General features: G+C 47.2%; 1 protein-coding gene across 1 annotated transcript; it reads right to left on the reverse strand.

Annotated features, from left to right (window-relative positions):
• Positions 1-923: 923 nt before the first annotated feature.
• LOC104917230 (PHD finger protein 7-like) lies at positions 924-5,653 on the reverse strand. The gene is made up of 9 exons (XM_019619622.1): positions 5,485-5,653; positions 5,067-5,161; positions 4,875-4,976; positions 4,492-4,616; positions 4,182-4,344; positions 3,984-4,090; positions 3,653-3,766; positions 3,378-3,496; positions 924-3,211 (listed from the first exon to the last, which is right to left on the reverse strand). Exons 1-9 carry the CDS (start codon positions 5,525-5,527, stop codon positions 3,135-3,137), a joined length of 945 nt encoding a protein of 314 aa, XP_019475167.1. The 5' UTR covers positions 5,528-5,653; the 3' UTR covers positions 924-3,134.
• Between the last annotated feature and the right edge of the window lie 8,028 nt (positions 5,654-13,681).

Here is a 13,681-nt window from a genome sequence, read left to right on the forward strand (position 1 = left end):
TCTTCCCTTGTGAGGACCCACCAGGAATAAGTCTGGGGCCCCCAACAAAGGAAAGATGTGGAGTTGTTGGAGTGGGTCCAGAGAAGGGTTGCAAAGACAGTCCAAGGGCTGAAGCACTTCTGTGAAGATAGGCTGAAGGAACTGGTCCTGTTCAGCCTGGAAAATTGAAAGCTTTGGGGACACATCTTTGCAGCCTTCCAATATTTATAAGGAGTTTATAAACTCGAGGGAGATGAATTTTTTACAAGGGTAGATTGTGATAGGATAACGGAAATAATTTAAAACTACAGGAACGGAGATTTAGATTAGATGTCAGGCGGAAGTTTTTTGCTGAGAGGGTGGAGAAATGCTGGAACGGGTTGCCCAGAAAGGCTGTGGATACGCTGTCCATGGAGGTAATAGAGTCCAGGTTGGATGGGACCCTGGGCAATCTGATCTAGTACTTGATTTAGAGGCTGGCAACCCTGCCTGGTCAATGGAGCTGGAACCTGATGATTCTTGGGGTCCCTTTCAACCCAAACCATTCTATGATTCTATGATTCCATGACCACAAGCACGTGTGAACTCCAACTTATACCTGAGAGATTCAAGAAAATGCCTTTTCATGAAACTGGGAAATTCAATTTTCAGCAAAGAATTTTGATACCAAAGACAGTCTTGACGTCATTTATTTTTAAAAAAACACCTGCAAAATTACTTACATAGTAGAATTTTTTTGAACAAATCTCTCTTCCTCAGCCAGAAAAACAAAAACCAGTATAAAATGTGATTACATTAGTGTATTTTGTCACTATGTATCTTTTGTTTCTAGGCGTAAGACTCAATTTCGTGTGTTTCATATTTTATATTCAATGTATCTCATAGTTTTTTTAGGAAATTATGACAATGCCTGAGTTTATGGTGGTAGTTTTTGGCTTTTTTTTTCTTTTTCATTTCTTTCTAGTAAAATTTGTCTTTAGTTTTTAAAGAGCATATTCTCCACTGAAGCAATAAAAACTAAATTATTTAACTGTGTACTCAAAAAAGCGAATGTTTAAAGTTTTCACTCAATATCCAACAGCTTCTTAGCTCTTTCATTCATGTGAAAAAACTACTGATGTACACTGTAATGTGAAATTTCCATATTGAGGAACACTAGAGGGAAGACTATCAGTATTATAATCCTGGTTCTGAAATGTGGATTTGTACAAGTGTAGTTACCTACAGCTATGAAATATGAACAACATCTTGATGGTATAGATCAACTGCATAATCATCAAGACCTTTTCAAATAGAAAATGCCAAGTTTGTCATAATTATACAGAATTCATAACATGATTGTATGTATTGTTCTACCTATTGCAGCTTGGATACTAATGGCAATTATACTAATTGTTGGGGTCTCTCTGAATGGCATCCCTTCCTTCCACTGTGTCAACCGCAGCACTCAGCTTGGTGTCATCAGCAGGAAGGAGCCCCAGGCCCTGGCTCTGGCAGGCTGCTGGGAGGTGACCTTGTGGGTTCCTCCCTGGCTCCCAGTCATACCCCTCCTGTTTATACACTCCTTTCAAATACCCGAAGGCCACAATGAGGTCTCCCCAAGAGAGTAAAGGACACCTGGGAAGGTGGGACAGGCTGCGAGACAAACTACTTGTTGCCCTGAGCAGTTACTCGTTTCCATCCCTCGCAATCCCTGAGGTCCCCTCCTCATGTCTGACTCCTAGAAGGTAGATGATCCACTGCTACTTGTAGAGCGTCTCCTGGCGCCTTTCCTGCTAGGACGGCAGAGTGTGACTCCACCAGTCTATATCCCTCACGCAATCCCAGATGCTCCCCAACCTCTCCACCTTTAGCTCCGCCACCATTCTGAGCAGATCATCCTCCACTTGTTCATACGGCACACAGGCAGTATCTCCGTTGCCCTTGCGCAGCAGTGACAGTGTCAGACACTCTTCGCAGCCCGAGACCTGAACCGCTGCATGGACATATGTGCCACGTTCCTTCTTGCAACAGCTCCCTGCAGTGTGGGGACTGTGGCTGCACCTTGGTGCTATAGAGGAGCAACGGCCTCTCAAGCGATAGCTCTTGTCCAGCGTGACCAGGTGCCACAGGCTGTGCTAACTGTGTGCCTGCTCTGACTGCTGTGTCACACCCTTCTGACTTGCCACACTGGTTTTGCCCACCCAGTTTGCTGGGAAGGTGCTGAGGAGGAGAAAACCCTGTGATCCCAGCGCCTAAGTCTGCTCATCTCAGGACAAGCAGAGAAGAAGCAGCGGACAAAGAAAATGTGTGTGGGATGGTTGGGTTTATTGTGTTGACACTAGGGACTAGAGCCAGCACACGGTGTTGGCACACGGCTGTTTCCGTGCCATACTTTTGGGGGCTGAGTGTGAGGGGAGGATGCTGTGTTCCATGTTGGACTCAGAAGTGACTTCATGCCCGGGATAGCCCCTGCTGTTGAAACTGCTTCCATGCCATCTGTTTTTGGGCTGACTGGAGGGGAAATGCTGGCTTTGATGTTGGATCCGGGAGTCACTCCATGCCTGGAATAGCCCCCACTGTTGGAATTGTCTCCTGTAGCTTCCTCAGGGCCGGCTGTGGACATCTGGGACTCGATGTGCCACTGAGGAACAGTTTCACATGAGGGCCTCCCCTGGCTGCCCGGGCCGTTCCGCAGTGTGTGAATACAGGGAAGCCCTCAAGGACCTCCGTGTCACCGGCCTGGTGGTGCTCTGGGTGCTGTTCTGAGCAGCTGGAGATGGTGTTCGCCTGCTGCCCTGAGGCCTTCTGGTCCGGCTCTGGGAACCTGGGTCCCTACCTTGCAGCAGGGAGCGGCTACGTGTCCGGCTTGTTCCCCGCTGCCTGGAACGCCTTCTGCGTGCAGCCACTGTGGCTGCTCAGGAGGATCCCGATGTGCCCCGTCTGGTGGATGGGTGTGAGCTGCTGCTTTCAGCTCTTGGGGCTGCCGCGTGTCTGCTGCCACGGTGTGCTTGCTGCAGCTCAGATGCATCCTGATGGTCAGGAAAACGTGAGCGGATTGTCCCACGTTCGGTGCCCAGCTCACTGGTCTGACTGCTGAGCTCTGGCAGCTGGGAACTGTGTGATGGCCCTGATGCTGCCTGGCTGGTGGGGCCGGACCTGCTGTCCTCTGGTTCCTAGGGGCTGTGGGATGGTTGCAGGCCCTCCTGGCTGGCAGTGCTGGGCCCAGCAAGCTCCGAGATGGTGCTGGAGGCTGTAAGGGGAGGCGGGAAGGTCAGCAGGGTGAAGCTGTAGCCCTAGGTAGGGACAGGCTGCCAGCCCTCCTGGGGCAGAGAGACTCTGGCAAAGCTGCCCTGAGCACTTGCTGGCAGGCCTTGCCTGGCCCCAGCGCGGTGCCACACAGCTGAATTGCCTCTTACCGGTACCCAGGCCAGCACAGCTGTCACACTCCCACGTGGCTGTTGTGTTGCTCAAGTGGGAGCACCGTCGGTGAGTGCCCTGGCAGCACGAGGAGCTGCACAGGATCAGCTGCCAGGGCCTGGGGAAGCGAAAGGGGTTGTGGCTGTGAGGACCAAGTGACCAAGCGAGGGAGTGCCTGGCACAGTCACATCTCTGGTGCTCTGCCCTTGCTCCCCCAGCCTGTGGTGAGGCTGAGTCCCCCATGGAGCCTCAGTGAGCTGCCATGGTAACTCACCCCCTTATATCTGCCTGTCGTCTGCCTCTAGGGTAAAGGCACCTGCTAGCATCGCAGCGCTGGTGCCTCTGGAGGAGCGACGCGTATGCACGGTAGTTGTCCCATGATGGTCTTCTACAAGAGAAGGGAGGGAAACTGATGAGCCCCCAGTGTCCCCAGCATCAGATGTAAGGTTATCCCATCTCATCCACCCCAACGCCCCTTTTAGCTTCTTCATGAAGCTGAGGCATGTGCCCATGAGACAGCAAAGGGCCAGGCCTGCCAAGACATGCCTGGGCAGGCTCAGCACTTGCACCTTCTCATCTGTGTGGTTTGGCAGAAGGACACCAACCTGGCTGGGATTTGGATCCCCATGGTAGACATTTCGTCACAGAATACGGCATTGTCTCTACAACTGGGGCACCGGAAGCACATAGTGCCAGCATTCAATGCCTGTTTCTGCAGGAGAAGCACAAGCAGGGTGAGCGTAAGCAGTGCCTGGTGTTGCTGAGCACTGAGCATGCCTGCAGGGTGAGGAGAGGGCTCCTACCTGGACGCATCCCCGGTGGAACCAGGCATGTGTGCACGCTGGGCACACCATGGTGTGGTAGGACAAACTGTCCCCCACGGTCTCCTGGCAGATGACGCAGATAGTGTCTTCTGCTGGAGCTGTATCTGCTGTCTGTCGAGGGCGGTGCTCCCAACAGAAGGATCTGGGGGAAGATGGAAGGGATGGGCACAGTGAGAAGTGCTGTGAGGATGCAGAGGAGCAGGAAGGAGCCCCAGGCCCTGGCTCTGGCAGGCCTGGGAGGTAACCTTGTGAGTTCCTCCCTGGCTTGGCTGCTGCAGACAGCCCTTACCTGTGCTCTCCAAAATACTGTGTGATGCATTCCCCATCTGCAGCGCAGGGCAGGTGGAAGCAGCGTGCACAGCCGCTCTCTGCGCATGTGATGGCAGCCCCCCTCTCGCCGCAAACACAGCATTGCTGGAAAAAGCAGAACAGCCCCATCAGCAGCAGGCACAGGGCCTCCACAGCCGGCCTCACACCTTTGGGCAGGGCACAGGATGTGGGCACTTCTGGGTCACACTCTACAAAGCAGCTTAGTGGACAGGGCTGAACCCCTATGGGCAGGCCTTTGTCCTGGAGGCGGTTGGAAGGCTGTGATTGCTTTCCTTGGGTCCAGACTAAGCTGGTGTGAGCCCCTCCTGGCACAAATCTGCCCTGCTCCCTTCAGGTCCTCACCTTCTGGTTTGCCTGCTTGACCTTGTGTGTGAGGGCAGCAAGGTCAATGCCCGTAGATTCCTCCCCTGGAGGTCTTTCTTCCAAAGCGATGTGGGCAAAAATCTGTAGGAGAGAAAAGAGCAGGAACTCATGAGGTCAGGAAGGAAGGGAGCATCCCGGCTGGAAGCAGACAGGATCGCCCGGGGAACTCACCAAGCAGAACTCATGGATAGACATGCGACTGTCGCCAATAGTGCGTCCGAAGATGTCCGGGTCATCATCTGCCCGGCCACACAGCATGCACACTGCTGAGGAGAGAGCAAATGTGAGCAGCGGTGAGCACCTGGCTGGGCCAGATGTCCCTCAGGGCTGTCCCCAGGGTCCTGTGCTCTGTGCCTGCCGTGCTGGCTGGAGGCGGTGGAGGGGAAGGGGCCATGGCAGGTCCAAGGCAGTCACAGCCCCAAGCGTCGGGGCCCCCTTTCTTGCCAAGGAGCAGAGGGGCCCCTGCGCCATGCCTGTCTGGGAGCTCCTGCCTGCCCCTTTCTCCCCTCTCAGCTCTCAGCCGCAGGCAGAGCCCCAGCACCCCTCTGCCCAGCGCTGGGAGCTGTGCGCAGGGATGCTGTGCTCTCACCTGGCTCCTCTGAGCTGGAGGCCTTCCTCTTCTTATTGGACATGATTGCGCGTTGACGGTGAGCACTACAAGAGTCCCTGCTCTCTCCACGCCTCACCAGGCCGCACTGACGCTCCGCCTGAGCCCGACAGCCTTTGCTCCAAGCTTCACGCGTCACACTGGCCGCTCCCTGACACCCACTGTGACATCACAGTCACTGCCTCGTGGTGGCTGTGGGTGCCGGGCCCTTGGCTTCCAAGCAGGAGAGCGGCAGCTCTACAGCTTCTCTGTGTAACCTCTGAAAGAACTTTCTTCCAACAACCTGTGTCGATCTCCCCTCTTTTTGTCAATAGTGTGCATCACACCCAGCACAGCTAATTTCCTCGTTTGCTCGACTCCTTTCTGCATGGTTGTCCTCTTGCCTGGGTAACATACCAGATCTTCCACGAGGGGATACCTCTTCTTCAGTGCTGACAAGGATCGCCCTCACCGTAGAGAATTTCTTCCTAGTATCTGGTTTAAATCTGCCCTCTTCCAGTTGAAGGCTGTTTTCCATCGTCTTGTTGCTACATGCCCTTTAAAAAAAACATCTTTCCTGTAGGTCCCTTTCAGGCACTGGAAGGACTCAGTTGAGTTCTCCGCTGTGCCTTCTGTTACCTAGTCTGTAGAGCCCCGGCTCCCTCAGCCTGTCTTCACAGGGGAGCTGCTCCAGCCCCCTGATCATCTTTGTGGCCCTTCTCTGGACCCCCTCCAACAGCTCCCTGTCTTTCTTGTACTGGGTGCCCCAGACCTGGATGCCTTAGTCCAGATGGGGCCTCGCGAGGGCAGAGTAGAGAGGGACAATCCCTTCCCTGTCCCTGCTGGCCACCTCTCTTCTGATGGACCCCGGCTTTCCATTTGCTTTGTGAGCTGCCGGAGCACATTGCTGGCTCATGTTCAGGTTTTCATCCATCAAGACCCCCGGGTTCTTCTCTGCAGGGCTACTCACAAGGATTGTTCCTTCCCGTTTGTATATATGCCTGAGATTCCTCCGGCCCAAGTGCCAAACCTTGCACTTTGGTGTGTTGAACCTCATTGGACTCAGCTGGGCCCACCCTTTTCAGTTTGTTGGGGTCTCTCTGAATGGCATCCCTTCCTTCCACTGTGTCAACTGCAGCACTCAGCTTGGTGTCATCAGCAAACTTGCTGAGGGTGCACTCAATTCCACCATCGATGACCACTGATAGAGATGTTAAAGAGTGTCGGTCCCAAAACAGACCTCTGGGGGACACAGCTCGTGACCGGCCTCTACCAGGACATAAACCCTCTATCACCACCCTTTGTCTGCAGCCTTTCAACCAATTCCTTATCCACCAGGCGGTCTACCCATCAAATCCCCATCTCTCCAATTTGGAGATAAGGACGTGGTGGGGGACCATCAGGGGCTTTACACAAGTCCAGGTAAATGACATTGGTCACCTTCCTTTTGTCCACCAATGCCGTCACTCCGTCATATGGAGTGATGTTCCCAGTGACATGTCACCCAGGCCCTAGGCCCTAGGCACACCTCCCTAGGAGGAGGGATCTGAACGGCACGTGGGATCCTCTGTTCCCCTCAGAAGGGAGTCCCCCATGATGACATCTCTTCTTTTTTTCTTGATTGATGATGTGGTGACACAGGGCAGTCTGACTTGCCCAGGGCAACCCCTCCAACGCGGAGGGACCTTCATCCACATCTCCCATCTGTCCAGCTCCAGAACCTCATACCTATTCATAGAATGGCCGGGGTTGAAAAGGACCAAAATGATCAACTAGTTTCAACCCCCCTGCTGTGTGCAGGGTCTCCAGCCACTAGACCACGCTGCCCAAAACCACATCCAGCCTGGCCTTGAATGCCTCCAGGGATGGGTCATCCACAACCTCCTTGGACAGCCTGTTCCTAATATCTAACCTAAACTCCTCCTATTATCTAACCTAAACTTCCCCTGTCTCAGTTTAAAACCATTCTTCCTTATCCTATCACTCTCCACCCTTGCAAACAGTTGAGTTTGAGAAGGACCTGGGCATCCTGATGGATAAAAAACTTAACATGAGCCAGCAGTGTGCATCCTGGACTTCATCAGGAGAGGAGGGGCCAGCAGGGACAGGGAGATTGTCCCTCTGCACTGTATCCATGCAAGGCCCCATCTGGAATACTGTGCCCAGGTCTGGAGCCCCCAGTACAAGAAATACAGAGAGCTGTTGGAGAGGGTCCAGAGGAGGGCCACAAACATGACTGGGGGCTGGGGCACCTTCCCTACAAAGACAGGCTGAGGGAGATGGACTTGTTCAGCCTGGAGAAAAGAAGGCTGCGAGTTGACCTCATTGCACCCTTTCAGTACCTAAAGGGAGCCTATGAACAGGAGGAGGGTCAATTCTTCAAAAGGGTAGATGACAGCAGGACAAGGGGAAATGGTTTTAAGATGAAGGAGGGAAGATTAAGGTTGGATGTCAGGGGGAAGTTCTTTACTGTGGGAGTGGAGAAGTGCTGTAACAAGTTGCCCAGAGAGGTTGTGTATGCCCCGTCCATCCCTGGAGGTGTTCAGGGACAGGTTGGATGCGGCCCTGGGCAATCTGGTCTGGTATTAAATGGGGAGGTTTGTGGCCGTGCCTGTGTCGTGGCGGTTGGAGCTTCATGATCTTTGGTGTGTTGAACCTCATTGGATTCAGCTGGGCTCACCTTTTGAGTTCGTTGGGGGCCATTCTATGATTCTATGAAACAGTCATACCCGTCCTGTTTATACACTGCTTTCAAATACCTGAGGTATTCAAGGCCAGGTTTGGTGTGGCCCTGAGCAATCTTGTCCAGTACCAGATCTGGAGGTTTGTGGCGCTGCCTGTAGAGGTTTGGATCCTCTGAGTGAGTTCCAACCATTTTATGATTTTCTGATTCTCTGATTCTAGGATGAAGATAATGGGTCCGTTTTTAAGTAGAGGAGTATCAGTGCCAGTGCCTCAGAATGGGTTTGAGTTGCTTACGAATGTGTTTCAAGGACAAAAAGGAAACCACGGTTATTTGATATTTCTGTAATCTCTTTACTAAATGTTCAGTTGCTTGTGTTTGATTTTATTGAAGTAATTCTTTATGTGCAATAGCTCAAACTAAATGAGTAGATTTTCACTGTCAACTGTTTTTCTCTGCTGTCTTGACTATTTTCATGTAGCTAGGCAGAGAGGCACACAGCAAATCTATTTTAAAATCTGCAGTAACTGCGCAATTAGATATTTGCACAATATTTTCCTTATTTGCGTATTCAGCTTTGGACTTTGTCAGTTACCAAGTACATAATTCTCTGTCTTAAAATGAAACACCCTAGAGATTTAAAGAGAGTTCCAATAACTTGTAAGTATATATAAGACTTATCTAGAGAAACAGTTAGATAAACTGTGGCTTTTTTTTTCTTTTCTTTTTTTTTTTTTTTTTTTGTGTGTGGATTATTCTCTCTTCTGATTTGTTTTAGTTAATATGCACCTGAAAACTGTAAAAGTGAAGACTTCTTGTTCATGGTCCAAGCATACTGCAAAGCCATATATGCACTTTTCAGTTATATCTTTCAAAACATCCCAACATCCTTCCTCAGCGCTTCATCATTTTCTTCCAAAGAATGAGGCTATTCATATCTATTTTTAAATTTCTGTAGGATGTTCTGACTGCAGAATGATGACTGTATTTCAGTTGAACAGACACAACAGAGGAATAATGTACAGGCTATTTTAATAAAGCTTATCCTTTGTCTTCTGCGGTTCTTTTTTATTCTATTCCCCAACCTTACACAGGAGGAGTGTGTGGCAGTGTATTTTTAAGTTTAATACCTGAGTATTCTCGGAGCAGAGGCAATTGAATGCTTGTGATATCAAAATTTGTGATACCAAAAAAGAAATTGACAATTTCTCCTTGCGTAGTGAGGCCTCAGCTTTTTATGATCAATTGGAAATTAATGCAGGTCATTAAAATATAGGCATAATATGGTATCTGCATGAAATACTATCAAAATAAATAGGCATAACTGCTTCGGTTTTCTGCGGATTTAAGATATACACAGTGCACATATGCACAGTAAACTTCTGTAATGAAGTCAAATGCAGGTGAAGTGAAATGTAAATTTGAAGGTACTGGTCACTTTTTAAGTACTACTCCTAAGTGCACAGGAGCAGGCAAATCCAAAACATCAGAAGTCAGATTTTCTTCTAGAGCTTAGGTGGAAAAAGTATGTCTACTGCAAGCAAGGACAGGCAACACGGGAGGAACTGTAGGGGTGCTGTGCCCCTTAGTATAAATAACATCTGTTCAGCCAAAACTCAGTTAGAGTTGAAGATGGCCAATACTGTGGAGTGCAATTGGAAAATTTTATTTTCAAATGTGTTAACAGCAAAATGTAGACCAGAGAGAACATTGGTCTGTTACTTGATGAGAATAGTCACCTTACAAACAGAAACATAGACAAAGCAGAGACATTTAATGCCTTCTTTGCCTCTGCTGATTATGAGCTCTGGGATGCCAGGCGCTCTGGGTTGGAGGACAGTGATTGTGTTAACAGTAAACTTCCGGCCAAGTCTGAACATGTGCTGGGTTTGTTGCTCTACTGGGTGCATATAAGCCCATGGGGCACTACAGGGTCCATTCCAGGATGCTCAGATAGCTAGTTGATGTCATTGAAAGACTTCTCTCAATTATTTTTCAGTAGTCTTGGGAATCTAGAAAGTTCCCAATTGACTGGCAGCTGGCAAACATTGTTCCAATTTTCTGGAAGGGCAAGAAAGAAGACCCTGGTAATTACAGGCCTGTCTCACTTCAGTGCCTGTAAAAATTACATAGAAAATTATGTTGGAAGTTCCTGAAAAACACACGAAGGGCAATGTGGTCATTGGTTAAAGCCACTGTGTTCATGAGGGGAATGTCCTGTCTAACTAACTAAATTCCTTTTTATGACAAGCTCACTCATGTAGTTGAACAAGGGAAGCCAATTGATGTTGTCTTTTTGGATTTCAGAGAAGCTTTCAATACTGTTTCTCATGGTATCCTCCTGGACAAAATGTCCAGCATGCAGCCAGACAAAACCATAATACGATGGGTGAGCAACTGAGGGATTGGGCCCAAATTTTGATAATCACTTGTATTTTCCTAATCACTTCATCTGTTTGAAGCATGACATTCAAACTGTTGCAATGTGGTACTAGTGTGGAAGGTACTGTACATTATTTTGGCTTAAAATAGGCTATGCAAGAGACAATAGATTGTTACAGAGTTAACTAGATCAAGCTATGCCTGTGACAGGAGGGTAGTAGGCCCCGGGCATCCCCCTGGCCCCATAAAATGGAAAGGGAAAGGGAAAAGGGATCAAAATTGTTGGGCATCAAAATCTGTAATCTGAAAAGCATATTGAGCTTCTTGAAAGCATCCAGAAGAAGGCAACAGGGCTGGATGGTATACTCTATACAGAGAGGCTGAGGACACTCAGATTGTCTAATCTGGAGGGAAGGAGGCTGATAGATGACCTTATTGCCCTCTACAACTTCCTGAGAAGTGCAGAGAGAGGTGCTAGGCTCTTCTCCTGGTAACTGACAGGACACACAGGAATAGCACAAAATTGTGTCAGGGGAGGTTCAGACCGGACATTAGGAAATATTACTTTACCATGAGCATGATCAAGCTTTGGAACAGTTTTCCTAGAGAGGTGGTTGATGTCACCTGCTGTCCCATCTCACTCAGTGGATAATTGTAACTTTAATTCTCTGTGTGGTAACTAGGAGTAACAATTACTCCAGAGTTTTAAACAAATTACAAATTTACTTAATACTCAGTGGTATTACAACACATTAGCCTGACAAAACTTGCAACATTACTTTTTTTATGTGCCAGCAACAAAGTCAGAGAAAGAAGCAGAGAGAGGTGAGAATCCAGTGGATAGGATCTAGTGATGGTTTCTGCTCATAGTGGTGGTCCTCCAGTGGTGGGCACTCACAGAAAACTTGGGGTTATGTCTTATATAAACTAGTTCAAAGACACTCAGTCCATTTTCTAGGAGCTTCCAGTGGGGAGTGGACGCTACTTCTGTGCTCTCCCCTCCCTCTCACCATAAGTTAGTGTAGTCCCTGAAAAGTGCTATCTGGCCTTCACAAAGTAACTGCAAAATCTCTCTTCTGCTGAGTGTTTGAGACATTAAAGGTATTTTGGTGATTAAATCTCTTATTCATGCCTGTCAATGTTCACAAAATATGTGGACAATGCTCTGATTAATATGCTCTAAATTTTGGTTAGCCCTGAACTAGTCAGGAAGTTGAACTAGATAGTCTTTGAATGTTCTTTCCAACTGAAACCTTCCTTTCTCTACATCTTATCATATCCCATCCCATTCTGCTCATTGGCCTCTCAGAGAACTGCTGTACGAGTCATTATACTAAACACCCACTCACTCTCTGCTGAGAGTACAGTAAGAATAAATAAAACTCTACAATCACAGTGAAAACCCAGGCTTAGCTACAGAATGGTTGATTCTGGCTTATGTTTTCTCCTTCTGGACCTTCCTGTTACACTGCAACAAAAAGACTACAGTCATACTCAAATCTGTTCTGCAGGGAGACTGATCCTACCTACAGATCTGTCAGGCATGGTGGCTATTACTGTCTCTCTTCACAGCTAGCGAATGCAATTTTGTACTGCAGCTGCTGCCCAAGAGAATTATACAAAACAGAATCTCCTACAGTAATCCAAGCTCAGACTTGTCTGAGCTGTTAGGCAAAATTTACTTATGGACTAAATCTGAGTTACATCTTGCCAAAATATACATTATTTGAGAGTTTGAATAAGTGTCTGAGCATTTCTGAATAAACAAAATAATATTCTGTGCAGTCTGTGTCATATTTCTAACTTTCCAGTCAAACATGTCCCCACAACAAACGTTTTTTAGGAGTCCTTTTTGGGAGTATAAGAGCAGTGCAAGAGATGTATTACAATAGAAAGAAGAGTAAAATATATTAGTCTACTATACAGCTGCTTTCATTTCATTAAACTCTCTCTCCCTGTTTTGGCTGCATGTCTTCACTTAACCAGGAAGTGCACTAAATGTAAGAAATGCTATTACAGAGACATTTTGCAGTGTCACCTGTACCCAAAAAACAATTCTGTAACATACTAAATAAAGGTCTACCATTTAAAAGGAAATGGCAATTGGAAATGAAAATGAAAAGTATACCATAAAGATCAAACTGAAGAACATTTTGGAATGCTAGTTTATACAGAAGAGACTCTCTAGAAAGCCATGGGTCAAAATCAATCAATTTTAAGAAGATTAGTACTGGCATATTTGAGGGATTGTATAACCACAAGTCATTAAATTCAGAAAATTATTGTGATATATTTTTGGTGGCTATATGCCACAAATTCTCAACCATTTCAATGTTGAAATACAAGGGAAACATCATGTTATATTACTTGCAGTGATCCATACCTTTAAATCATTAATTTGATCATTACAGAGGCAACTGAGAATTTGTTGCTGAAGACAAATATAGGTCACTGAAATCTGCTGTGCAGGCAAATGCCAGGGTCTATTTCTACCATATATTTTTTTCTGCTTGTTTGAGAGTCATTCCTTTGATGCAAAGCAAAATGTATTAGGGCTGCAGAATTTACAAGAGAGCTGTTTTGGCTTAAACCAATGGTTTAATTGGTGCAACTTCCTTTTCAGAAAAATGGTCAGTTCTTTTGAGAAGAACTGACTAGGGGAAAAATTTATTACTTACTTCAGGCAGTTTTGTGTTTGGCTTATGCCCTAAAGCGTAAACATCTGCATGCTGTATATGTTTTGATTTGTTTTATGAAAAAGTTGTGAATTTTAATATACCTATACATTTTAAAACATTTTTAATCCCAATTTTTTGACATCCTGGCGTGTGCCTAAGTAGTGTTTAAGAGCTCATGTGAGACAATACTCAGATCCCACTATTGACTCTGTTTATACTAGTACTTTAAAACTTTGAACCCTACAAAAATATAGTTAGATACATATAATTTCTGTTCTCTGAGCAGGTTGGAATACGGAGATGTGTAACATCATTGTTTTATAACACTGACATCTTCTATTATATGTATTTCATTTTCTGTTTCAAATTTCACAGTGTGATGTGTCAGACAGATTGGATCAAGTGATATCCAGATCTTAGAGCTGCCAAAATACTCTTCAACTGTTTGAGAAGCACT

This window comes from Meleagris gallopavo, chromosome 1, assembly GCF_000146605.3.
Source record: "Meleagris gallopavo isolate NT-WF06-2002-E0010 breed Aviagen turkey brand Nicholas breeding stock chromosome 1, Turkey_5.1, whole genome shotgun sequence".
Lineage (NCBI taxonomy): Eukaryota > Metazoa > Chordata > Aves > Galliformes > Phasianidae > Meleagris > Meleagris gallopavo.

Bases quoted from the DNA above. Each gene is read 5' to 3' on its own strand.
- LOC104917230 (XM_019619622.1), bottom strand. From the start codon at position 5,527: ATGTCCAATAAGAAGAGGAAGGCCTCCAGCTCAGAGGAGCCAG. The intron at 4,091-4,181 runs GTAGGAGCCCTC...CTTCTCCTGCAG, and splicing joins TCCACCGGGGATGCGTCCAG to AAACAGGCATTGAATGCTGG. The intron at 3,497-3,652 runs GTGAGTTACCAT...TCGCTTCCCCAG, and splicing joins CGACAGGCAGATATAAGGGG to GCCCTGGCAGCTGATCCTGT.